A 27312-nucleotide genomic window follows, 5' to 3' on the forward strand; every position below is an offset into this window, starting at 1 on the left:
GTCTGTCTACAGAGAGCAGGGCTCTAAGGAACCTTGTCCTTTGTATTATTTTTTTGTTGTTGTTTGGGGCTTTAGGGTGGTGGTGGGTGGATGGGAAAGCTTTTTAACCTATTAAGCTGCTTTTATGCTGTTCCACCAAGGAAGTTTACAGAAAGAATGAGAAGGCACAGAGCTACATAATACGAGTGTTGTAGTTCAGAAACAGTGACATTTTGTCAGTTTGTATTTTAGCGTGGGTTTTCCTCACCCTGTCATCCCTAGATCCCTAACTTTAAGAAGTCTGCAGGTGTTAGCTAAGAAAAACTGTCCCACTGTCTTTATGCTAATGGAATCTTCACCTCTACTGGAAAGCCTTTTGGGACCCTGCAGTTGTTCTGGTTTATGTTGCTTGGAGTGGTGTTCAAAATTTATTTAAATTATCAGCTAGCTAGCTGTAGCTCTGCACAGAGTATACACATGTTTATAGAGAAATTGATGCCAGGAGATGATGAGTTTACAAGCCTCAAGGAACAGGAAGAGCATCCTGGAGCTGAGAGCAGAACTCTCCTGGCTTACTGTCCTTATAGGCAAACAGACCATTTAAAGAGCTTCTACTGGACCTGGTATTACTGGAAAAGCTCTCACTTGCAGTGTTGCTAATACATAAGTACCTAATTTCTCCAACTTGGAAAAGAGGAATCCCATGTTATGTTGCATCATTTTCTGGGTTATTTTGGTTTTCTGCACACTTTGTCAAATTCAGTTCTTCTTCCTCTCCACCTAGAATGTCCTTGAAGTTTTAGAAAAATTCTTGCTTGTTTGTTCATTTGTTTTTCTTCTCTTTCTTTCTCCACAGAATCTTATGGCAAGAGCCCTGTATGATAATGTCCCTGAATGTGCAGAAGAGTTGGCCTTCCGTAAAGGAGACATTTTGACAGTGATAGAACAGAACACTGAAGGTCTTGAAGGATGGTGGCTCTGTTCCTTACATGGTCGGCAAGGCATTGTTCCAGGCAACCGTGTGAAACTTCTGATAGGTCCAGTGGTACAGGATGGTCCATCTGGCCAGGATACATCCAGTTCAGGACTGACACATCAGTCCTTCAACCAACAAAAAATCTATCAAGTGCCAAGCTCGCATGCTTCAGCACAGGACCCTGTCTACCAGGTGCCGCCTTCACATCTGAATCAGGGAATTTATCAAATACCCACTGGTCATGGTCTAGTGGAGCACGATATTTACCAAGTGCCACCTTCCATGCAGAGATGCCTTGATGGTCCACCTCTGATTAACAAGGTACATGCATTTACTTTCATATCATAGCTCCAAAGCAGGTCACTTGTGCCGACTGCCAGTGAAGTAGTCAGTATGTAGTAATAGCCTGTGGGCTTAAGGACGGGTAAATAAGTAAGTCAACTACCGATTGCTGAGCTACTTACCCACTCCCTGCTTGTAATTTTACTGCTATGGAAAGAAAAGAAAGGCCCAGTTATTGATGGCTTGCTTAATGTGTAACTCGGTAGAGCATTTAGCAGCTGCTAAAGGTGAGGGAAGTATGTGGTCTTGTGTCCTCACAGGCTCCCTGAGGAGCCTGGAGCACATATGGCCTACGGCGTTTTTGCATTATATGCTCAAAAGATAGCTGCTGCAGTGAGATTAACTCTCCCACAAGTTAATGAGCAGTTACATCATCTGCCCAAATAATTTTTGTTTAATTAAATATGTATTGCCTCAGTGGTTCTAAATTACAAAGAGAGCAATGATTGATGAGACAAGAGATACTTGGAAGAGTGAAGGAGCAAGAGGATGATGATAACAAGGGGTTAATAATGAACCTAAAGTTTCTAAGAATGCACCTGATGATTATGCAGATTTATTGATTGAAAGTGGGATCTCCAAAGCTGAAGAGCTCCGAAGTCTCCAGTGAGAATGAGTGACAGTGCATTATGTGAATCCCTCCCTCCTCCTGTTGTCCATCTCAGGCTCTCCTTATCTCTTATCATTGCCTCATTTTACATTTGCAGGTGAAATGGTGCACAGTACCACCTGTACATGTGGCAGCAGGGTCTTGGTGACTGAAAAGATTAGGGAAAGTGTGTACAAGTGAGGGAGGAGATTCTCCTGGCCTTCCAGACTGCTAATTGCCAAGCCAAAAAGAAGTTGCCCTGCAGTCCTTCAATTCCCAGCTCAGCAGCTCTGGCAGTTAGCATCTTCCTTACCTTGAGAGCGTAAAGCATGGTATTTATATCCAAGTTATATGAGCAGATGGTGTTTCCGTCAGGAAGTTCCTGACTAGTTCAAACTTTCATCTCATGATTTATATTGGCAAGACAGTCTGTTTTGGGTTGTTCTGTTTGTTTGTTTGTTTTTAGACGCTAAACTCACATTTTTTCATATCAGGCCTTTAGAAGAGTTCTTCTCATGATTTTATTTCCTTGTTATAATTTCATTTTCATTGATAGGTATAAACGGACTTCTTTCCTTCTGTGCAAGAGCAAAAGATATGTGAAATCATTCCAAGTCAAATTATAGGAGAGGTTTGTTTGCTCAGCTTTTCCACAATTATGCTTTGTAGGGCATGCAAAAAGATAAAATGAGCAGGAAGATAAACTGCACTTGCTGCATAAGTAGAAGTAGGATCTTTGTTGGAGCAATCATGTGGGTTTTCTTGGGTAATCTCACATCTTCTATCTCCTTTTCTCCTGTGCCTACAGGCTAGATACAGTTAAACATTTTCTGGGGCAGTGTAGTTTACCTATCCAAGATAACATTCAGGCACCTTCCCAGGTAGTGAGCAAACACCTGGCAAAAAACCTCTTCTTGAACAGACAGCAAAGAAAAGATCACATTTTAGTGTAGGTCTGTATGGTCTGTATCTTCCAGAACCATGTGGAGATGCCTCAGCCAGCTGGCTCAGGCCACAGAAGATGCACCATACTGCAGAGCTGCACCAAAGCCTGTTGAGAAGGATGTTAGCTCAGATTAAGTTCTATTTACTGACCAGCTTCTTTGGTTTTAGGAAACCTGGCCTGTCTAAATGATGACTAGCGTAGTTTATGCAGTGTAATGAGTGTGTGTGTGTGTACTCTGAAAGGCAGAAGTACAAACCTGAAAGGCAAAGCCCTCCAACTGCATGCAAAATCTCTTAACCTTCCCACATGCCTTCTCCAGCTCCGCTGAAACTAATAGGACATTCTGCATAAACTTGAACACTGAATGGAGTGTGATAAAACTCCAGGTACATCGAAGTAATTGAAACAGAGATTTCAGTTAAATGCAAACTTCTTGTTGAGGTGCAAAAATCAGAGACACTAAAACATCTGTTTTCACTAAGTTTCAGCCTGGAAATTTTTCAGAAAATTTGAATATGCTTTTTTCTGAATTCAAGGCACCTTCTGTAGAAAACTAAGACCATTTATTTGGCTGACTTATAACTTGTTTCATTTAATTCTTTGCAAGTTATGAAAAGTCAGCTGTGCAGCATAAAAACAAGTGGCTACACTGTCCACTGTAGAATAAACTAAATGTGCATTTATAAAGTGGTTTACCCTTAGCCAAGTAGCTGTCAACCTACTTAGCACTGGCCAATTCTTGTTACTTAGGATGGGATTGTTTTAAGCCCAACTTTGAATTTATTTGTCCTAAAAGCCCCGAGTTTCACTATTCAGTATTAGTGGCAAACTTGCTGGATGGCAAACTTCATTCCAGTGTCTTGCTTTGATTAGAGGCAGACACATGTTTAGCCCCTTGGAATTCTCTGTTTCAGACTAAGAAGAGTGCTTTGGGGTTGAAATGATGATAGACAAGAGAGAACTGTAGGTTTATTAGTAACAGAAGAGTCTAAGGCAAAAAAAAAAAAAAAAAAGTAAAGAAGAAAATACTTCATTCTTTATCAGTCTAAACTTGCAAACCAGTGTTTACTGCTATGCTCAACAAAAACAGCTGCTGCAACTCCCTGCTAATGCCTTCATGAAAGAAAAAAAAATAATTAAGGGGAAGACTTTAGTGCTTGCTTCCTTTGTCAGGGGAAACAGCCTGTCCCCAAATCTTCCTTCTCTAGGGATCAGTAAAACAAATCTTGAGTGTTTGATTTTGGGAATCTTTGCCTTGACTACCAAAACTATGAATATATTTTCTCAGAGTTGTGACACCTGCCACAATGACTTAAGTGAGCCATTCTGCTTTCTTCCATCAGCAGAAGGAGCTGGTTAGCAAGCTGTGTGACTTTGTGGGGCTATGGAAGTTAAAGGTTTATTACTATACACTCATCGTATGTGTAAGCCTTCTCCCTTCTCGTAGCAGTAGCTCAAGAAGGCTGTGTCCTAAATACCATCCTAAGGAGGTCCAGCAGCAGTTCCTATCCTATGCATTTCCATGCACGTTTGCCTGTTTTCTTTGTGCAAATGTGTGGTTTGGCTGCCATACAAGTTTTACAGGCAAAGCTCTGACTGCTGTCAGGCAGGAATAGTCTAGCCTCAAGTAACAGTAAATCAACAGCAGGCATGTTATAAAGCTGTGTTGAGGTAATACATCTAGTTAGCCAGAGAGGCAAAGCAAACCAAAAAGGAGTCCTGAGGCAGGTAATTATGATGAATTGATTCTGGCTAGGCAAGTTGTTGACGACAGAGCTCTACCAGTTTCTTCTGTCAAATAAAAATACCACCTTCTAAAACTTACCCTACAAATGACAGAGATAATGAGGGGTGGTTTAAAATTAGCCTTGCTCAGCAGTAAGCTTTTACAGCTGTGCTGCAAGTTCAGTCACAAAACAGTTACACCTCCAAGTGTGAAGAGCATCAGAGGAGCGTAAAAGTACAAAAGCTGTATCTTATGATTTATTCCTCCCTTCTGTGCTCAGCCTTACTTTCACTGCAACCAGCAAAGAGAAGGAATCTTCAGTCAAATCTGGTATTCAGGAAACCTGGGTTTTATCCTTGCCACAGAGTTCTGCATAGTCTTGAGTGGAGTCTCAGCACCTCAGTGGTCTCATCTGCAAAACATGTGGGGGTGATTATAAGGGAACTCATTCTGTGAAGACTGCTGGGGGAACATCCTTTGGGAAAGGCACCATCAAAGCACGAAGTGTCTTCTGCATCTGTGGTTACCCATAGCTTTCTCTAATTTAAAGCTTTTGTGGAAAATAATGATTAAAGGACATCACCGATATAATTTAAGTCTTTTTTTTTTTTTCTGGTTCAGTGTTTCCCTAACTGACCTGCTCCACTGTCCCTGCCATCCAGCAAATAGTTTTGGCCAAAAGTTTAAAGGAAATTTTTCCGTGTTGGAAAGCCATTACAATGACACCTGAAAGCTTTCTGTAGGAATCAGTAGCTTGAGGGAGAACTTTTGATCAAGAGAAATCGGCACAAAACAGAATATGAGGTGGATGCACCACAGCTGTTCAAGGAGGGAAGCAACTGCTTTGCAGTGGATATCAGCCCTGAAGTACAACTCCCACAAGGCGTGGAGTAACAGCCAAATAGAGATTAATGCCAACTAGGAATACATCAGCTTTTTGTTGTTGTTGTTGTTTTAAAGTAAAACTCCACAGTTTAGGAAACACTTAGACTTCCCCACCTTTTAAAAGGGGATGAAGCAGAACACAAAAGGAACTCATATTTGCACGTGAACATCCCTGGCCTATTTCCAAGTGTAAACACGCCCTTGACATGGATCAAGACTTTAACACCTCACCATCCTGTGATCTCCAGCTTTTTCACAAGTTCACTGCCTTCAGCAGGAGGTTTAGGCAAGCTGTGGTTGAGAGAACAGACCTTATTCCCTAATGGTCTTTATTTGCACTAGAGTCAAGTTGGTTCAATCTACGCGAAAGTGGCACCACCACCCCACAAGTAGCACCACCCTGACTGTTCCGGCATAGGCTTCAGTAACAAGTGAGCCACATTGTGACGTTTTTCCTTCCAATTAAACAAATACTGTCTTAGTGGGGAGGAAACAAATGACTGCAATGTAACGTTTGTTCCAGGAATGAGCCTGCCCTCTCTTTATCATCTTTTTTCTTGCCTAGCTTCACATTTATGAAGTATGAAAATACATATACCTAGCATAGTGAAAAGCTGTGGTTAGCATGGTAGATACTTGTGTCAACAAGCAACAAAATAGTGCATATGCTCCCTTTCTTTTTTTTATTAAAAAATGTATTTACATTCCAAAATAGAATAATGTCCCCATTTACCCTCAAGTAACAGCTTCCTGTGATACAGTTTACTTAAATGGCCCAAGCAGTCCATCTTTTCTTTTACTTTCACATTACAAACTCTACTTCGGGGATTTGTATCCTTTGTAACAAGCTCCTGCTTCAGTGTTAAAGTGTTGAACACACAACAAATTTGCTGAGTGCACCAGGAATTGTAACACGTACCTCAACACTCAGTGCTCTGTTTCATGACGTGTGCTCTGAAGGATAAAAGTCTCTCAAATCAAGTGCAAACTGAATGGTAAAAGCAGCACACAGACATATCCTTAGATTTGGGTGTTTCTCTTGTAACTTCATGTGAAATTAATAAGAGAAATGCCATTTAACTTCATGGGCTTCATATCAGTAATCTATCCTCAGTAGCTTCCCAGAAAACCACTGAGTGAAGAAACCCTCATCCATAAGGCAGAGTAAGCAGTACTTAGTCACTGATGTGATTTGTAGACAGCTATTTTAAGAAAAAGACTGCATTTTATTAGGCTGAGTAAACATATGAGCTCACCATTACTCTTTGTTTCTCCCTATGTGTAGCTCTCTTTTTAATCAGTTCTATTTGTAGACCAAAGGCATGCATTTTTTCCTTGTAATATCAGAAAAGGGGCCAGTCCTGCAACCTCATTCAACAGATGAGCTCCCCAGGAACACAAATCTGCCTGCACAGGCACAAGTGCAGGATTAAACCTTAGCTTTAAAAATAATAATAAAAATAGTTTAAATAAATAAATAAGAAAAAAAAAAAAAACTTTTGGTCTCTTCCTTGGTGGTTAGACCTAACTGCATCTTTGGTTACATCTGAAAACCCACTAGCCAAACAATAGGTTTGGGTGATTTAAATTTCCCTGCAAGTACCCAGACTGAAGAACTACAGCAGTCAAGCATTTTAGAAAAACTTGAGTGCAAACCTGATTATTTAAAAAGCGAGCCTCATCATAGGAGGAAGTGCAATTTCTGAGATGGGAAATGGATGGATGTAGACTGGTGTTTGACTGTCAGGAAATATAGTGCTATTGATATAGAGGCTTTGCAGGTGCTGGATGATTTTGTAGACCGTTGTTTTGGCAGAAAACTTATTAGCATCAGATTGTCATAATTTCACATCTGTTATGATTTTTTTGTTGTTGTTGTTAATAGCAGTTTTAATATTTTGTGTGTGTGTGTTTGTTTTTTTTTTTTTATCTTTAGAAAACCCTAAGCTTAAATGAACCTTTCTACCAAAACAGATCATCCAAATGGAATCAAAGTGAAATTAATGCAATTAATTTCTTAGGAGACAAAAATCTTCCATGAGACAGTACATCTGTAATCCCTAAAGAACACTGACATATTCCTATTGGATCTTATCGTTACAACTTTTTTTATATACACAGTCAGACGTGTCTGAAGTCTAGTCTAATTATTATATTAACTGCATCCTTAATTGCCTGTTGCATTAATGCCTGTTTAAGAGGAGTCTACACCTCCCATAAACTTGCCAAAACAAGCCGTGTAAAAGTAAACAGTTAGCAGAACTTGTCTGAACACTTGCCTTGAGAAACCCATATAAAAATAGAACCAGAATATAGCTTCTAAGCCCAAGAACCTCTAGAAATCAAATTACATTGAACTTCTTCCTGCTGGAAGCTTTCCTCTGCCTACTTCTCTCAGAGCACCATGATTCTCAACTTAAGTGACTGAGGGACACTTCCCCTACTTCTGCATGTGTGCACCCATGAGAACACTCACTTGAAATTGAAACTGGCAGTGTTACATTGCAACCATTTTTCCCCTCACTTGGAAATGCCAATTTACCCAAACGGAAACTGTTGACAGGGAAGAGTCATTTCTGAGAAATGTCTCAAATAAAGAAATAAAATATTTGAAGGGAAACAAAAAGTTATTGAAACATCCAACTTAAACATTTTCCAAATGAAGATTTCTTACCCCTCTTCCCCCTTTTTATTCTCCTCTAACATTAAATCTAGAAACTTAATATAGGAAGGAAGAAATAACAAAAATAAGATGAAAGTCCTCAAAAGAATTAAAACAAATAATTTGACTGAACCAAACTGATTTATTGTTTGTGAGCCTTCAGGATTTCCTATCACTCACAAAAGTAAGACCATTCTCTGCCCTACCTGTCCCAGAACCTTTTCTTCTCATCTTTGTTCTTCATTTCCTCTCATCTTCCAAATGTCCTATCATTAGGCTTCTGTTTTTGAGAGCAGACAGTCATGCTATTACCAGCATAGGAAACAAGTGCACGTGTTGAATGGTTCTTCATGTTGGAACGTTTTTAAAATGGGAAGACTAAATAGACTGGGATGGCCAAAGCAGGAAGCTGCTTCCAAAACACTGAAGTACCAAGTTTTACCATGGGCTTTTCATTAATCAAAGCTTGTGCTGAAATTTGATCACAGACTTCCAGATAATGCTTTAGCAAATACACATACTTCTCCACCAGAAGAACTGAGCAGACAATAATTCTGGTAGTTTTTTTTTCACCACAACCATTTATTTCGGCACTCTAGAGTGCATGACTCTTCTATCACCAGTACTGTAACACATCAGCTCTTTAGTCCTGCTGGCCAACACACACAGAAATGATGAAATCAGCCTGTCTTAAATGAGTAATTGTCATGGGGATGGCACTGGTAAAACCCTTCACAAGTATATTGGACAAGTATCACTTTTTCCACTTCCCTTGAAAATGCTGATAATTTTTAACTATAAAGAGCTGCTCTTTGCAGTTCTTCTCTTCCTCTCCTCAAAAGTGACACGTCTTCAGAAATATTGATTTGGCTCTTTCTTTTTAATCACATTTTGTAAGGAAGAATGATATCAGAAGCTAGGAATACCCCTTCCCAGTCAGCCTTGCGATTCAAGGCCAGCCAGCACTAAGCCTGTTCCACTGAAGCAAGCAGAAATGTTGCTCATAACAAAACTGGCAGAAAACCCTCAAGCTGATGCAAGTGAGAGCAGGACCAAGTCAAGAAAGCAACATTAAATTAAGAAAAAAAAAAGTAAAATTTTGTTAATGACAAATGTACTGATCCTTTTTCCACCTTGTACTGCTCATTCAGCAGTCTATGCAAAGATGGACCCTTGTTTGTTTTTTCGATCATGAACACCAGCAGCAAGCAAAAATTCAACACTATAATCCAAAACTACAGCTGATGCAAATCAGCACCATTCCACTGCACATAATACAGCACTGTCATTCTATGCTAGTGGAAGCTTAGGTCATCTGTGTAACTCTATAACTTAAAAAACAAAACAAAACAATACAAAAAAATAAAAAACTCTTCCCCTCCATGGGTTCATGGTTTGGATCAAGGCCAGCATGTGATTTCACTTTTTTTATTTTAAATCACTTTCACACCTTCTATTTTACATCTTTGAGAATCGCGACCCAGAACTTGCATAAATCTGGTTGAAATAATATGACGTCAAAAGAAGAAAAAAGTAACAGATTTTTGTTACTTCTCATTATTTGTATTACAGCATCATGTTTTGCTTCATTTTGCTTTTTTTAAAAATAGACTGGGCATCTACTGGTGAGGCACTTCATAGCCACATCATAAAGTTTCCGTTTAAAGCCCTAAGCCTGCAAAACAAAGCATTTTTAATTTAACACACTGGGTGAGTCAATGATATCTGGACATGCCTCAGCCCTGAGAGCACATACAGTGACAGCAGGAAAGCAGATTGTCATAAGCAATGGTCCCAGACAACAAGCGGACATAAAGCATAGGGGGAAAATAAGCAGGCATTTTAAAGATGCATGCAACGTCAAGGAACAAATCAGTTCTGCGTCAGGGTAGCGTTTGACACAACTTTATCTTCACACATCTGAATATTACTTCTCAGCAAATTTAATGGGGAACACCCGGTTAAAGACAGCCTACACAAAAACAGCAGTGTCACCACGTGTGTTGATACCATGCTTCTTTCTAGCAGAATAACTCAGTCAGCCTGGGAAAGAGAAAGCAGTCATTTCTATGAATTTCCTTCTGTCCTCCAGAAACAGTTGGCCTCATAGCACTAGAAATCAGCTCACAGTTGCAGCTCTAAACCTGGTTCATTAGAACTGCCTCTACAGGCTTCCCCCCCTCTTTCAGCTTGTGAGCCTTGATCAAAAGCTCTCCCAACATTTCAGTGATGACAGAAAGTACTCTACCTGAATATTTTATAGTGGCCTGGTGGTTATTCATTATTTAGATTGAAATAAAGTGTTATGATTTGATTAACCTAAGACCTATGGCAACTCACAAAAACAAACATTAGTAAGCGCAAGCATACTTAGCACATGTGATAATGAAACCACAACCTTTATTTACTGACAGCTGGAAAACACATTGGATATCGTCATGTATAGCAAATAAGATTACTGCATCATACAAATATTTATGCTCATTTTTTGCAGCAGACAATCCTGAGTGATTTGATAGGTATTATTGTTAGGAAATGCATTATCAGTCACTGGAAATCTTGATACAGCTTGTAAAAGACAGGAGAGGAAACACCTAACTTTTTTTTTTTTTTTTTTTTTTTGTAAAAAGGACAGAGTTCAGCCAGCTAGCCAAGTTTTTTCAAATACTCATCTTATCTTATGAGCACTCTTCTTAACAGAACCTTCTTGCTGTTCTACTTAGTCATATAACCACCACCCTCAATAAAAAAATAAAAAAAAAATTAAATAGACACCTGGTTTCCTAAGCACATGAAGCAAAACAGAAAGACGGGCTGAGAGGTCGCTCACTGTCTGATCCAGCACAGTTCAGTGGTTCAAAGAGTCTAAGAGAGAAGGGACCACTTTTCCCCCAAAAAATAAATTCTCACTCTCTTACAGTTTTCCCATATCCCTTTGGCTGTTTCATTTTCCTTACAAACCTAAGATAGTCCAGGTAGCTGTTATATATCTACTTAAGAGTCTTGGGAACAGATTTTCAATAACTATAGAGTTTTACATTAAACAAACATACAGAAATACCCTACAACAGTATAAATATGTTACTTTTCCTTTAATTATATTTTGATTATTTTTTCCTATGTCCAAGCTTTATAATGGCTCCATTTTATGCACTACCACTTGGTCTTCTCCAGGACAGGACTCCTTCCAGGGCAAGCCACAGCTGATTTAACAGAGCCAGGACTGACAGCTGACATTAGCAGCAGCTTCTGGCTGCAGCTCATGCCCTCTGCTGAGTGTTACCCATGGGCTGAAGAGGAGAGCATCTTGGGAGGAAACATATTTCAATGCAACTATTCCTCCAGATTTAAAAAATACATATACAAGATCTAATGCATATGCCTCCTCTTCTTCACCTCTAAAAACACCTATCTGTTTCAAAAGCAGTCAGCAGGGGCCAGTTCAGAAGGTTCTTGGGATTAAGAGGCTGTACTGAGAAACTGCAGTGATTTGGGGCAAGTTGTTCAACATACCCATGCTTTAGCTTTCTCACCTTATAAGACTCAGTAAAGTGTATTTTCCATCATTCTGCATATCAGGTACTGCAGTTCAGAGGAAGAGGCTGAATTCTGCCCTCCACAGTATTGCTGTAAATCCAGAGTAATTCTGTCGGCTTCCGTACATTTATTCACCCTGCATCCTCTTTAAACAATGTAAACTACAATTTTGTGCATGTGCACAAAAGGAATTGTCTTGCGGCTGCCTTAGTTTGGAATGTTCTCTGTTTTAGCCTAACTTCCATTTTAATCCTGGAAGAAACAGAATATCTTTTTTCCTTATGTTTAAGGAAGAGAGTTTTAATGAACCACAAGGCTGGGTATTTTGCAAAGTACATGCATATTGAGCTCTTTTTCATGGTCATAAATATGCCATTGGCATGGAGAAGACGCAAGTAATTACTTTTGGAAGAGTGTGGTATTCAGCAAGAACAAACTTTCTGTTCAGTTGTCTTTGTTTTTCAGTACTGAAAGTTCAAAGTAGGCTCATTACATGTTTCACTGGAGCCAAACCTGGTCCCTGTTAGTTGCCCTGCATGGATTAAGTGGTTAACGATGTTTTGAGAATGTTGGACTAACTAGTTTGTGGGAACACCATCTGTTTCCTTCAGTGTGTAAACAAGGAAAATTGCTGGTTTGAAATACAGCATTATTTAAACTCAGATAACCACAGACATTCTTAAAAGAGAAGAGGTAAATGGAAAAAGAATCCTCTTGTAGTCTGAGGATCAGTGACATTTGCTGGAAAATAAATCCTTAAGTATCAAACAGGGCTGCTATCCCCATTCCACAAGTGAGAGAAGAGGAACTTTTCTTTTGCAGCCACCTCCTTCCTTTTGAAGTCTGTCTTCAAAACTAAACAGATAGCAAACATGCAGAACCATAAAAACTGGTTCAACAATGCATTGAAAGGGCTGAGCACTCCATTCAGAAGAACAAAGTTCATTTAATAGATTTGTGGGTGAATACCCCAAATCAGAATTTTCTTCTGAAAGTACTGGGTTTGGTGGCTTTCTTCATCTATCCAGCTACCTCCCTCTTCCTCATTCAGAAAAAGCAGTGTTCCACATTTTCATTTCATTGAGCAGCATGAATATTCTTTTAAATTGCTGTTACACAACATTCGCTCAAGGTATGTTTTGGTGATGAGCAGCTTCTGTTCTGAATTGACTAGGAACAAGCCCAGCAGAAGGCATGTTTAACGTAGCAAAAAGTGATGGAAGGGAAGAGGAGCAGAGGTACAACAGGAAATGTTCTTGTACTCAGTGCAGAGCATTATCAGTGTTTGTGGGGAATTTTATGAAATCACTCAGAACATGTTGTTACTGGATAATAATCCTTCATACAGGAAAATACACCTGAGTCACTGGGAGAACAAAGTTGACTTTTAAATTATCAACAAACCTTGGTTGTTGCTGGGTGTTGCTGTTTTGTTGGGCTTGTTTTAGAACTGTATTTTCTGTTTTTTCTTATAGCTATTTCAGAAGCCTGAAAAGGAGCAGGCATAAAAGCCTCAGGCATTTTTACATGGAAAATAAATGCCACATTAAACACAGTGCACTGCTAAGCACAGCCTTCAGACAGGTCAGGTCTCATGTCCACAGTCAGTCATGTAGACAGGTTGTACTCATGAATCCCCCAAATCAGGGGGTGTTTTAACCTCACGCTGCCTTTGATGACAGCCAGAAGCTCCCAGATAAAGGAGTGATGTTGCTTGACCACTTCAGCTTAGTCGAGTCTATGCGAATGCAAAAGTGTCAGAAAGATGAGTGCAGTTGGCTTCCTTCATCTGGCAAGCCTAACTTTAGTGTAGTTATTTAGGATCAAATTGCAGCCATAAATAAAACAGCGGCCTTGTACTTGTTTAAGCCTTTCATATGGCATCTGGTATGCCAGCCTTTTCTGAAAAATGGGAAGAGTCTCTAAGAATGAGCAACAAGAATAACCACAGCTGAATGATACTACTGCTGTGCGAATGCTGAAGAACTTGAGGTGCCAGAAAGGTCCTACTGAGGTGCTGTGTGCTGTCTCCTTGGGTAGGACTGGAAGAAGCATCTTACATCTGAGGCCTGGAGGAGATCTGGTCAAATTTTACTCCTAATCTAGATTTAGGATGGAGTTCAGCTTCTGGAATAGATCACAACTGAGCAAAGATTTATAAAGATTTCAGCCTGAGGAATGATGCCCATCTATTTGGAGCCTCGCAGCCTTGTCCTGCGAGGCACCACTCAGCCGGTAAAGCAGAGCTGACCTGCAGTGGTGCACCACTTCTCCCTGCTCCCAGAGCTGGAGTGGGGCCTCTGCCTGCATCTCAACAACAGTCTGTTTTTTTCTCTGTCATGGTCAAGCACTGCCCTGGCATAACAAGCAGCCTGATGCCACAGTGTTAACGCTGGCAAAAGTATTCATAGAGATGGGCAACACAAGAAGCCCTTTGGATTTTTACTTTGCATTTTCTGTTCTCCTGAAGGATGATTTTTAAAATCCCGGTGACTCATTATTGAAGCAAGGCTGTGACTGATTTTTGAACTGCTGGAAGGATCGTCTGAGTAAACACTGCTTCAAATCAAGTCCTTCTGTTCCTGACTTGGGTGGAAGGCATTTGACTGGCAGCACCCAACTTAAGGGGAAAAAAAAAAAAGTTAAAAAAGTATGCTAGTCAGATCTCTAGCCCTCATGGTCAGAAAAAGCACAGGGAAGCGATGTTGACATAAGTTAAAAGTTTCTCAGGCAAACAACATAATCCCAGTAGTATGTGAGAATGGCCTAGGAGGGGTGATGTCTGGAGTGAGCCATTATGGGAAACTTCCAGTAACTGAAGGGAGAATTGTCTTTAGAGTTTTGCCTGTAACCTCTTTTACAGTGTAGTAGGTGACTCTGGGGGAAAAGAAACGGTCTGTAATAAATTTACATTTTTAGATTCCTTTTTAAAAACTCATAAGTATTTAAATCCTATTAATCCTACATCCACTTCAGCAAGAGCTCTCTGATGGACAGTGAACCGATACAGCACTGCAGAGATTGTATTGCTTCCAGTTCCGTCTTCCCTGTCCTCTGATGCTAATTCAGGGAAAAGCAGCTGCAAAAACAAACAAACAAACAAAAAAAAAACATGACATTCCTCCCTTACCTTAGGCACACACAGTCAGCACAGTGTACATACTACAGGGCACATTGCCTTGGGCTACGCACAGCAGAATCACACACCTGTATTTGAAAGTGATAGGTGATAGGACAGTCACTGCGGGGGGGGGGGGGGGGGGAAGGGGGATGGAATCCAGTGTTTTTTTCACAGTATGTTGCCCTGAAAAAAAACTACACAGCAATATTTATGCAACAAATAAAAAGAAGAAAAGCCTGCATTGTTAATGCAGCAAAGAGGAGGTAGCAGGTTAACATCAGGGAGTTTCCCTGCAGACCTCAGCCAAGCAACACTCACAGTGAAATTTGGCCAAGACGTGAGGATTTCTTATAGCCAAAACTGCTGTGGGATCTTTACTGAGCACGTGGTTGGAAATTCTCTTTCACATCTTGCATACATTTCTAAAGATAGTTAAGTAGCTCTGGTAAACAATTCTCCCCTGCTGAGCACAAAACCACATCTCGTATGGGCCTATGTAATTTGTTATTTTATGCCTTCAGGTTACAGTATTCTATTTATTGTTGTTGGAGCTAAGCAGCAGCGGCAGAGGTTAAGCTGTATTTCTACTATAAAGTTAGCTCTTCTGGGGGTTAGGTAACATTTCTTTTATACCACACTATACTGAAATTCTGGCATTCATATGCCTTCCAAGATGTAAGGCATTTATTTTTCACCAAAATTTATTTGAAGTCATTGTGGCAGTTAATGGTGTAAAAATGCCAAAAATGTAAATTCTAAGCTTTTTTCAGAGATTGCTCTCACGTTGCGTACTTAAAGAATGGCTTAACATTTCCTATCTCTTAGCCACTAATATAGACAAACCAAATGGAGACAGCATAATTAAATAACCCACTTTGGTAGGTTTAAGCATAGCTTTTCTAGGTAAAGAATTTTCAAAGCCACAGCTCACACTCAGTTATTCAGGATGTTGTCCTGTGGGGCACAGTAACATGGGACATTCTGCTGGAGTAGGTAGAAAATACTTCCATGAACAAAGGAGGAAGACTCCCATTATATTTGGAGCCTCTGTCAGTAAGTGGGAACACTCAACATGTCAGTAGGATTAGCAAGGTGTGTATAGCCTTGATCTCAGTGAGATGGTGGTATGACCATCACATCGTGTGGTCTATGCTAACTGGCTGTCAACAAGAGGAAGGGACAAAGTCCTCTTATTTCTCTGAAAGAGAAACTTTGCTTGACAAATAGGAGATAAACAAGCAGCCATGTCAGAAGTGGTCTGGAAGAAATAGATGGTACATTTATAGCTACTGATGGTCACTTTGCTGAGTTCAACCGTCAGAAATATATGTAGACTTGTGTTACTGACATTGTCACCTAAAATGTGAATGTTAATAATACTAGAATGCTTATATTGAAAAACCTATGCATTTACAGAGAGTACATGCCAAAATCTTCAAAGACTTAAGTTTCCTATTCTTCTAACCCACAGGTAATAACTCCAGTCAGGTCAGGCCAAGGTTATGTTTATGAATTCCCTTCCAAATACCAGAAGGATACCTACGACATCCCCCCTGTTCGCCCTCTCCAAGGGGTAAGTACCAATAAAACTGCCAACAGCACTGAAAGGGCACAAAAGATTATTAATTTCTACCAGAAGTTTAAGAGCAAAATGAGTTCTCTCATTTCAGAGAGAAAACATGTTTTAATTAAATGCAATTACTTTTTCACAGAGTGCAGAAGTATTTCAGAGTTGTATTTGAAGTTTACTAAGCTCTTGGCAGCACACCAAACACAAAATTCCCATTTGTTTTTTGTATTTTGATCAAACAGAATATCTAAACAGAATAAACTTGCTGCCTGGGAACATTTTTTTTCCTTTACGTTGTTTTTGGAAAGTTGACAGTAATTCATTCAGTAAGGGTAAAATTATCTCCCAGACAAACAGCTACCACACAGGGAATTGTTTTCACCGTATGTCTACTGCACCATGCCACTGAACTTGAAATATATCTTTGCTGGGGAACACCTTTGGCACATGATCTCCAAGACCACAGGCATCTAGAATGGATGCTTAGAGGACTTCTAACTCAACAGCCCTACATCTCTCTGTGGCTCTTTAGTAGTGTAGCTCCTCTAGGGAACAACGTTGACAGTCAATAGTACGTAACAGACTAACACTGAGTGGATGGAACTGTTGGGAAATCTGGGGTAAGAGACATTCAAACATTAGCTTTAGAGCACATGCAGAACCCACTGTACCATAGGACGTGACACCAAATGGATTGCTTGAAACAGCAGACAGCTTTACTCCCTGCTAGTAAGACAGCCCACACTACACCTGATAAAGCAGATACATGATACTGAGGAGCAGCCTTAATCTCAGAGGGTTTAGTAGCATGTTCTTGCACAAGCTTATTTCTCCATCCCTCTAATCTCTGTTGGTGAGGGTGTCATCAGTTCTAGACACATGAATGTAGTGCTCCCCTGTTCACCCCAACAGACATCTGTAATAGACTGGCCTTGATTTAACCTTTGGGATGGAAGTTAGCCGTGACTTCATCACTCCAGTCTGTCATCCACACATTTCCCCAAAGGGGTCCTAGCAGAGCATAATTCCTCCTAACTGTCCAAAATACCAGCCAAATCCAAGTAGCTGTCCCACATGAAACAGAGGTGCACAGCTCTGGTCATCTTCAGTCTGAGAGGAAACATGGAAACCAAGAAAACTTACCCAAGACTTGAGTTTTTGTGAAGTAACTTACTTCTATAACCAATTTATTCTTTCTTTAGGTATATGATATTCCCCCCACATTGGCTAAGGGGACTGCACATTCAGGTCCCATGGGAGAAGCGAAAGCTTTAGGAGTCTATGATATACCACCTGCCAAAGGGGTAAGTGCTAGAGTTTCCACAAGATCATGTTTAAATGAGTTCACATATGATTCTGAAGGAAAATGAGATTCAGTACTTTAAAGGTTTCCTTAAGCTTTTAAGGTTTTTGTTAAAACTGATGAAGTGAAGCACTGTATCAAAACTGTTAACGTTATGGAGTGTGAACTGGTCATTAGACCTAGATTTTCCTTGTGGCAGCATGCGGCCTTCTTGGATTTTGCTGCCCATGAGAATTTGCATCAAGACAAAGATTAAAAAGTGAGATATTAAAACTGATGCTCCATCAAACTCAGAATGTCTGACTCCACGGAATTCAATAGCAGATCTTCCAACCAAACATTCAATTTGCCATATGGAAGATGTAAATTATTTTGCTATTCTAGCCAAAGGTTTCATGGTTTGCTTTCTGTTTCAGATCTATGCTATACCTCCATCTGCATGCCGAGATGATACAGGCCTGAGGGAAAATTTGCAGGATTTTTCATCTCCAATGGGGCACAGTGCAAGACCAGAAGGAGTGTATGATATTCCTCCTCCTATCACCAAAGCAGCTGGGAAAGAACTTAACAAGAAATTTTCTTCTGAGGGCCTTTTACTCACTGATGGAGTAACACACAAACAGAATGTTTATGACATCCCTGTGAACCATCAAAACCATTTTCTTGGACAGCAAATTGCACCTCAGAAAGATGTTTATGATACCCCAAGGGGAATTGCATTCCCAGGACAACAGACAGGACTCATTGAAAGTCTGGTCTCAGAAGGAAGAGAAGGTGTATATGATGTGCCACCACCAATTTTCCAAGACACTAAAGGCTTACTGGATGTGACTGATGGGATAAATAGGTTGTCTTTCTCCAGCACAGGAAGCACAAGGAGTAACATGTCCACATCTTCAACAGTGTCAAAAGACTCTTCTTTGTCAGCATCAACTGCACAGGACAAAAGACTAATCCTTGATCCAGACACTGCTATAGAGAGACTTTATCACCTTCAGCAGATGGTGGAGACAGCTGTCAATAACCTCATGGCCTTCACTACAGCAGACTGGCGGTCTTACGGACATATGGAGAAACACATCAATGAAATTCATGCTGCTGTGGATAAGGTAGAGCAGTCACTGCTGGAATACCTTCAGTTTGCAAAAGGGTCGGCAGCCAATGCTTCCTGTCTGTCTGAGTTCAGCCTCTACAACAAAATGAAGAGGGAGGTGCAAAGGCTGGAGGACTCTCACCAGATCCTTACCCAAACCAGCCACGACTTGAACAGCTACAACTGGTCTTTGAATGTTCTAGCTGTCAACAGACTGCAGAACAAGTGTGACGACCTAGACCGGTTTGTTATGGTGGCAAAGACAGTCCCAGACGATGCCAAGCAGCTGACCACCACCATCAGCGTCAATGCTGAGGTGCTCTTCAAACAGGTGTTGAGCAGCTCCCATTTCAGGAACATACCAGAGAATATGAACGCTCCTGACTACGTATATAACAATCCTCATATGCTACATCATGGAGAAAAAACACAGAATTGCTGTGGTTCCCTCCCTCCGCTCCTGAGTAAAGGTCATCACCCTCACAATACCACCAGCGAGAGCTTAGAAAAGAGCTGGATGGATGACTACGATTACGTTCATCTTCAGGTAGGTAAACCCAACACCTTGTTCTGTGCAAGACTAGGTAAAGGTTGTTGGTGCTTCTTTTTGCAAAAGCTGTATGCAGAAAAATAGTAAGTAGATTGTCACACTAAGACATGTTCAGGAGTAATTTCACCAGGGTGATTACTTGCTCTCAAATAAGACTGTCACACAGGCAACAGCAATAGCCTTTTACTTCAGCTATGCTATCCTTTTCTTCTCCCTGCTCTCAGGGATCTACTGTCACTGATAAAGTCAATACAAAGAAGCCTGCTGTTTGGCCTATAAGTTGTCGTTTAGCTCAGGAGCAGTTTTGATTTAACGCAGTGTCTTCTTACATTATGCGAAACAGGGGAAAGAAGAGTTTGAGAGGCAACAGAAGGAGCTGCTGGAAAAAGAAAATATCATCAAGCAGAGCAAAATGGAGCTAGAACATCATCAGGTATGTTTGCTGAGGTGCAATAATCACACTGAAATGTAGTGTTCTTGCATATATGGAGTACTGGTCAAATACAACAGGAGAGGCCCTTGCCTTAGCACTGTGCAACTGCTAGTACCTTGGCAGTGAGACATGCCTGAGTGCCAGAACACACAGCTAGGAAGTCCCAGATGGCTGGGACTGTATCTTGGCTAGACAGTGGACCCAGGTTAGCTTCTTTCCAAGCCAGATTTGTGCCAGTCAAGCTCCACCATGAACAGATTTAGGAATGCAAAGGACAAAGACACATACTGTCATGATCCAAATGAGAAATGGTGAGCATCAGGATTGCAGCACTTTCCTTGCCCTTGGCATGTCAGCCGTTGCTTATGCCAAAGAAAGCTCAAGTATTTACTGCAGATTAGCTGTTCTGAAAGTCAGCATCTCTGCCCACTTTGTTTCCTTGCTGCCACTCAGTAACTGTGTGGAAGTAAAGCCACAGCTCTTGGTGTTTGGAATGACATCTCTTGTGACACAAATAAGCTTTTCCCTTGAAAACAATTTCCACCCATCTCAGTTTAAGAGATCAGTTATCTTTTTATTACAGCATACCACTGTGGCAGGCTCACTGTGTACATGTAATAGAAAGCAGTCCCTATCTCCAAAAGTTCTCCTCCAAAAGAGAAGCAGACTTCTGTAGCATCATATAGTGGGTCAGTCACAAAGCCAACCTGAGAACTCAATTTTCACGACCCATAATCCAGTGTCTTAGTCACTGAACCACACTGAATACACATGCTGCCTGCACATACATTCAGTGAACAACAATACCATTAATACTGCTTAACATCACTTTAAAGCTAAAGAAAAACAAACAGGCAATGTAAAACTGATGACTGTCATTGTGCCATTAATCCTTCAGTAGATTGCTGCCACGTGATATGGCAGCAAATTTTACATTAAAGAAACAAAAGAGCTCAGAACATTCCTGTTTCCCCCACTTTTGGTGGGGAGGACAACAGTAAGACACCTCATGTTCTGCATTTCATGCTGAGCATATTAAACTTTTGCTTCATCAGCACTTAAACTGAAGTGCCTGTCTTTATTTTCCCATTTCTTTCTGTTTTCTTTAAAAGCAATTAGGAGCCAAGAATTGAAGGTTTGTCATCTCAAAACCCCACAGAAATGGCAGGTTTTTAAAGATTGCATAACTGTCATTGCCAGTTGGATCCATCCCTCAGTTACGATTTCAGCATATTCTAAATGAGAAACAGCCTGCAAATTCAGTAGGCTTCTGAATGCAAATGGAATGTTTTTAACATTTTTTTTTTCTTCTGAACTCTGTTTGGCTTTATGTTAACAAAAAGCTCTCCCTCACTCTCCACCCTCACTCTCCAACGTAAGATATTGTTAAGAACACGTACACTAGTTTTTATACAGTGTGACACTAATCTAGGATACCTGTTTTACTGTTCTGAGGCATAAGGTATAATTGTAATTCTTAACCTCTTTATAGGAACATTATTTGAAGAGAAACTTTTTATTTGTCTTTCAGATCAATCAGTTTCAACAGCTGGAGCAAGAGATCACAAAGCCTGTAGAGAACGACATTTCGAAATGGAAGCCACCTCAAGCTCTCCAGATTGCAAACAGCACTGCTGCCTCTCATGACAGAAAGCCGCTTTTATTCTACTCTGACCAATATGAGACTCATTTCAATTACCTCCTAAACACCATCGATGCCTTTTTCAGTTGCGTCAACAGTTCTCAGCCCCCCCGAATCTTTGTTGCCCACAGCAAACTCGTCATTTTGAGTGCTCACAAACTTGTGTTTATTGGAGACACGCTCACACGGCAAGTGACAGCTCAGGACATACGCAACAGAGTGAGGAACTCCAGCGACCAGTTGTGTGAACTGCTGAAGAGCATTGTGATGGCTACGAAGATGGCTGCCTTGCATTACCCTAACACCGCTGCGCTACAGGAGATGGTGGACCGAGTAACAGAGCTGTCTCATCAGGCACAGTTGTTTAAACTCTCACTAGTCCAGATGGCATCCTTATGAAACAAAGCACAACATGACCCATGAACAGTGAAACAGAAAAGCAAACTGGAACTATTTTTATGTAAATGTTATCATTTATTTTTTGAAGATATTTTATATGAAATGTTTTAAATATGGTCTTACAAGTTAAAAAATCTAAAGAAATCACTGAGCTGGGAATATATCTGGCTCTATATTGTGTTTCTAATATACATTTAGACATGTATACACTCTGTATATGTTGCTACATTCCCTAAAACATCATTAAGCACCTTAAAGTATGCGTCGGGTAAGCAGTGCGTATCATTTGTATATACTGCTATTTCTTCAGTATATTTAACTGGATGCTACACTCTTTTTGATTCATTCCATCTTAATTTTGGCACATAGACTGGTTGTGAAATCTACTTGTAGCGATCCATGAAGCAAGTGTAATGGTTCTCATAGAACCCCATTCCCTTAATGGAATTAACCTAGTAATTTCCAAGAACTTTAACTACCCTCTCACTGTTTTGTTATATATATGATTCAATCATTCTGAGTAGGATATATGCACAACTGCAACAAGCAACAAAGTATGTTTTTTGGGGAGAAAAGCATTTTTAGGCCATATAAGAAACAACCTTCTAAGAAGGAAAGAACTGTACATATTTAATATTTTATGGCATTCAAATTTTGCTGTTTCTAATAACCATACAATATCAGATTTTAAAACCTGGAGTCTCAGCAACATAGATTTATGTTTACTTTGTATATCCTTGCATCAGCAATTAAAGTCATACTGAAAAACCTTGTTTATGGACTCAGAGTTATCCTGAGAAAATCCGTTGGGCTCATCTTTGAGGCTGCAGATGACCAATGTCTCAAAATATTAGTCCCTCCAGAAGGATTAAGGTAAGGATTGTAATTCATACAGGAAAAACAACAGAATTTGAAATATTGGATAATTAAACATATGTATACATTATACACAATTTGATGAAGAAATGGCACTTATTTTTTTTCTAGGAAAAATTCGTGGAAATAAATTTCATCTACTTCAATTTTGACTTCCATTCAAGTACTGGCCTTTTTTTTCCCTAAATTCTGTTCCATAGCTACTGGTCCTTCTGCACTACAACATTACCAGAAATTACCTACTGTTTTAATAGGGCAATTACATCAGCAGTAGACACAATCTTACACAATAATTTTCAACTTGGACCCTTAAAAGTAAAGGGTTGCAGGGACCTTTAGAAACTTAATGTATGCCAGCTGCTCCAAAACATGTATAAACTTGTTTTTATTAGCTGCCTTTTGCGTACCCCCTAAAATTAAGTCACAGAACACCAGTCGTGCATGGTCCTCAGATTAGAAGCTACTCCTCAAAGTGGGTAATAGGAGCAGCTGAGCTCATAAATTCCAGGTGATTCTGGCATTTTAAAAGCAGAAACACTACTGTCCTCAGATAAATCAGGGTAGTGCCACATTGATGTATTCTGACTGCAGGAGAGTGCAAATTGCTGGTAAATACACCATGACAAGATCAGTAGCACCCAGAAAACAGATATTTCTGCTTAACTTTTTCTGTTCCCCTGCTTGTATCTAAATATCTGCCTTATTGCAATGGGATTCACTGTCTTGAAACAAAACAGTTTCAGCAGTGTATGAAATGTTGCTGTCTTATATCATCTCAGAGTAAAGACTGCTCTTAACATCCATAACATCACTTTAAGGCTCCAGAAGGTCCCCAGGAAGTCCCAGCCCAACCTCAGAAGCATCAGGATCAGCCACGGTGCTTGGCTCAGGCTTAACATTCAAAGCTCAAATTAGCTTGAGAATAAGGGTACTTATCCTATTGTAACCAATAGCCGAAGCGTGAACCTGTTTTGTACTTACGCCGTTTGGGATTCGTTTGGTTTTCCTTGTTCATTTTTTCCACTGTATATTCTTAGGAAGTGAAAAAGCATTCTGAAGCTTAGCTGTTATGCTGATAGTTTGCGCTTTCAAAAGAACCTTAATCATGAGCCTGTATACAGATTTCGTAGGGAGTCATTTTTAAATCGTTAAATGACTAGGGATTTTTTTTTTTTTTTTTTTTTTTAATAAAAGATGATATTTGGCCTTATTTCTTCTTGTTTGTAAGATGCTTAGAGGACTGTAAAAGATCCACATGAGAACCAGAAGAGCAGCTTTGCTCAGTGCAGCCATCCCCTCCCTTCAACCAACAGTGAGAGCCTCCCTCTTCTAATGTGTGCCAAGTTAAGTGTATCTGGGCTTCGATGCCACCTGAAACAACCATATGGCTTGACAGATCAGTGTTTTCTGAAAGTTATTTTCCCATTTCACTGCTGCTGAGGTGTTGCCCTCCCTGCTGTCAAACACCCTGGATGTGCAAGAAAGAGAGAAAAAGCCTGTCGCTGGCTGGGACTGGCTCCACACTTACAGCAGTTTAGCTGCCAACAAAGAAAGTTCCTTCAGAGAAAATACAAATGAAAGCCTTGAGAACAAAGTGCCTTGCCTGGCTCCTTCTGTCTTTGCAAGGGGACAGCCAAGGATTCCTGAGGTGCTCCCTGGGAGTACTCCATTTTGTTCTGCTAAATTTAGAAAAGCCCAACAATAAAGGAGAGACTGGATAACCAAAACAGTTGAGAATAGAAAGCAGAGCCACTTCTCTCTCCTCCCTGAGCTGCAGCATCCCCAGTCAGTTGTCAACAAACCACTGCTGTTTGGCAACTGAGTGGATGGCCCATGTGAAATGAGTCTGATGTCCAGCAGGGAAAAATGGGAAAAATGTCTGCCTCACCCTAATGGCAAACACAGAACACGCTTGGCTCCTTACTCCAGACAAGGAAGTAAATATTAATTCATATTAATTAGACAAACACTTCCTTTCTCTCCCAGAAAGATGACAAAGGGAAAAAGAGTAGAGAAAAGCCACTCTAGAACTTGGCAAGTTTCAGAGAAATTGTCAGTCTCATTGTATAATCTGTTTCCGCAGAGCCCACAGGAACTATACTTTACTACACCCCATACAACGCAACAGCTCTGCTGCACCTCTGAAGTTTCTTGCAAGCCAGGGCTGCACAGCTGCTGCAGTTGCGCTCCCTGGGTATTGCTGGGACTTCAGGAGATCTGCTGTCTGCCTTTCCAGCTAAAGCAATGCAGGTAAAGTCAGTCAAGCTCCCACTCTGCCACCAGATTACACCCCAGTATCTTCACATCCCCTGTAACTTCTATACCCTAGAGCTTCTAGCACTCTCCAATAGGTATATCTGGGATACATTTCAGATCTGTCCCTCCCACATCTCCTGCTGGCACTCCTCAGGGCATTCCTAGGCTGGTAACACCATCCTTCTACAAAGTATCCAAAGCCCATTCTTCTGCCAGTTTCTCCCTGACAAACCCTTCCTCCAGACTGTCTACTCCATCTTAACATGCCTCAGTCTCAAGCTAAAGCCTTTAGAAACCTGTCATGCTTACTCCAAAGTCAGTTCTTAACTTTCCCATGCCTCCTTCTCCTCTCACATTAGTCCACGTTCATGCAGGAAGGTTTCCAGGGCAAAGTATAGTAGTTAGTCTCAGTGCTCCTCCTAACTCTGAAACACATCCGCTCTTCCTCACAGCATACGCTGACAGTTTCAAAAGATATATGCACCACTCTTAAATCAACTGAGCAATTTTTCTGTCCAAAATAAGATCTAGAAGACCTCAGAGATAGACTATCCAGATAATATAGATTTTGTTTTGAAGCATTTTTCTATTTGCATCTGAATTCCAATAAGGACAGCAGCTTTCCCTGTCTGAGTCCCAGAAACAGCTGTGTGGCTCTTCAGCACCACAGCTAGCCTACAGTCACACCTAGCTCTTCAAGAATTCCTACAAGTGCTTCTGACTCAACTGGGTGTTGAACAGTGCCTGGATGAAGTGACAGGCAGCAGAACACCTAGCCCAGCCTTACAGCAGGGCTGCTGACCTGAAAGCGAGCAGGAACAACAGGAACCTCCTGGGTTGAGGGGGGACTGCATGGGCTCCCTCTGTAGCTGGTACCACCTCAGCTTCACCCAACGAACCGCTCTGAGACAGCCTTCCTTTGATTAAATTAGAGGCAAATTTTGAATGCAGCTCACATCTTTAGCGATGTCTGAGCATGCTGGACACACTGCTGGACTCACTTTGGAAATCAGTACATCATTCTCTTAGTCTTCAGTGCTTGCAAGTTTCAGAGGGAATGAAACAGCAGCCAAACCTTGGAGCAGGTATCTCCCCACCGCTCCTCATCTGAGAAGCTCTTCCGAGTTCAGAGCGGTGTGCTTGTCATCCCACTACCTCCCAGCTCAGCAGCTTAGGGCTGGTGCCCCAAAGCAGAGGAACAGCAAAGACTGTTTTAGGTAAAAATGTTAGGGCATGGTCCAGGCATGCACACAGGCTTCACTTCAGCCTCGCATGGCAGCAGAGCATCGGGAGTTGCCAATGCTGTGGCAAGAAACAAAGAGACAAAAACTGCTTTTTCCTCCTGATAAACTCACATCTACATTTGCCGTGGGTTTATCAGGAGGAAAAGCTGAAACGTTTCAGAAGGCAGAACAGTGCTGAACAGAACAAGACTTTCCTGCCTCTCCTGGGCTTTACTTTGCAATAGTCATCTCCACACACAAGTTTTCATCAAGAAATGAGTGCCTCATTTCTCCTTCCAACAGGCACTGTCAGGCTAAACACAGCCCTGAACGGATTTGCAGCCTGCTTTCTTCTGCCTCTCCCTCTGGTTTTAACTTCTGCCCCTGCACTCCCACAAGCAAAATTCATCAAATCCACATTCCTTGTGTAAGTCTGTGTTGTTTCATTGCCATCTCCATGGCTTCCCTGAGTCACTGCTGGGGGAAGAGCCCCATACCATGAAAGCCTACACACTGCAACTGCAACAAATACAGCACACCTCCCATCTCCCTGTCAAAGGCTTCTGTTTCTCTGCTGAACATGAAGGGGCATGCTATCTTTTTCTGTACAAGCACCAACTTGATAGATCAGGCTGACTACGGCGAGAACAGAATAGGGGAGAACACTGCGCATCAGGTCCACAGGAGATATATAAAGCTCACCCCACCTGAAGCATGTTGCCCCAGCCTTGTGTCATGAGCAGCAGCTGCATCTGCAGGCCACAGCCTCCCAGAAGGTCACTGATAGAAAAACCCCACCATCATCATGATTCCCTGGCTCCACACACGCTCACAGCCACGTGCTGCTGGCCGAAGGAAGGATTTAAAACCTTGCTGCAGCACTGGGGGTTTGTCCTATGAGATCAGAGTGATTTTTCTGCTTCCCTGTAATTTCCCTTAATTACAGGAAAAGCGATTGGAGCTCTTTAAGGCCAAGCTGCAGGATCCCAAATGCAAGAAGCCATTTGTAGCTTCCCATTTAACTAACTTCACCCCATTCAGCCCTGCAGCCAGGGCTACCTGAACCATTTCCAGCCAGGAAAGTGAAGGAGAAAAATTCCCAGAAGCATCTGCTGTTTATGCAGAGGCAGAAACAGGCTTCATTTTAAAATGAAGGTTGCAGTGAAGGACAAGCAGAAAGGTCTGCAAGAGGTGAGCAGAGAGA

At 41.0% G+C, this 27312-nt stretch overlaps 1 protein-coding gene across 2 annotated transcripts in view; it reads left to right on the plus strand.

Annotated features, from left to right (window-relative positions):
- NEDD9 (neural precursor cell expressed, developmentally down-regulated 9) overlaps positions 1-23822 on the plus strand; it is a 97957-nt gene extending 74135 nt beyond the window's left edge. For both annotated transcript variants that reach the window (XM_082753575.1, XM_082753574.1), the window contains 6 exons: positions 836-1276; positions 16235-16336; positions 17536-17637; positions 18053-19276; positions 19623-19712; positions 21244-23822. In XM_082753575.1, coding sequence (XP_082609701.1) covers positions 836-1276; positions 16235-16336; positions 17536-17637; positions 18053-19276; positions 19623-19712; positions 21244-21753 — 2469 coding nt within the window. In that variant the 3' untranslated portion in view covers positions 21754-23822. The remainder of the gene's footprint in view (positions 1-835; positions 1277-16234; positions 16337-17535; positions 17638-18052; positions 19277-19622; positions 19713-21243) is intronic.
- Positions 23823-27312: the final 3490 nt, after the last annotated feature.

This window comes from Aythya marila (assembly GCF_965140915.1).
Source record: "Aythya marila genome assembly, chromosome: 2".
NCBI classification, from domain to species: domain Eukaryota; kingdom Metazoa; phylum Chordata; class Aves; order Anseriformes; family Anatidae; genus Aythya; species Aythya marila.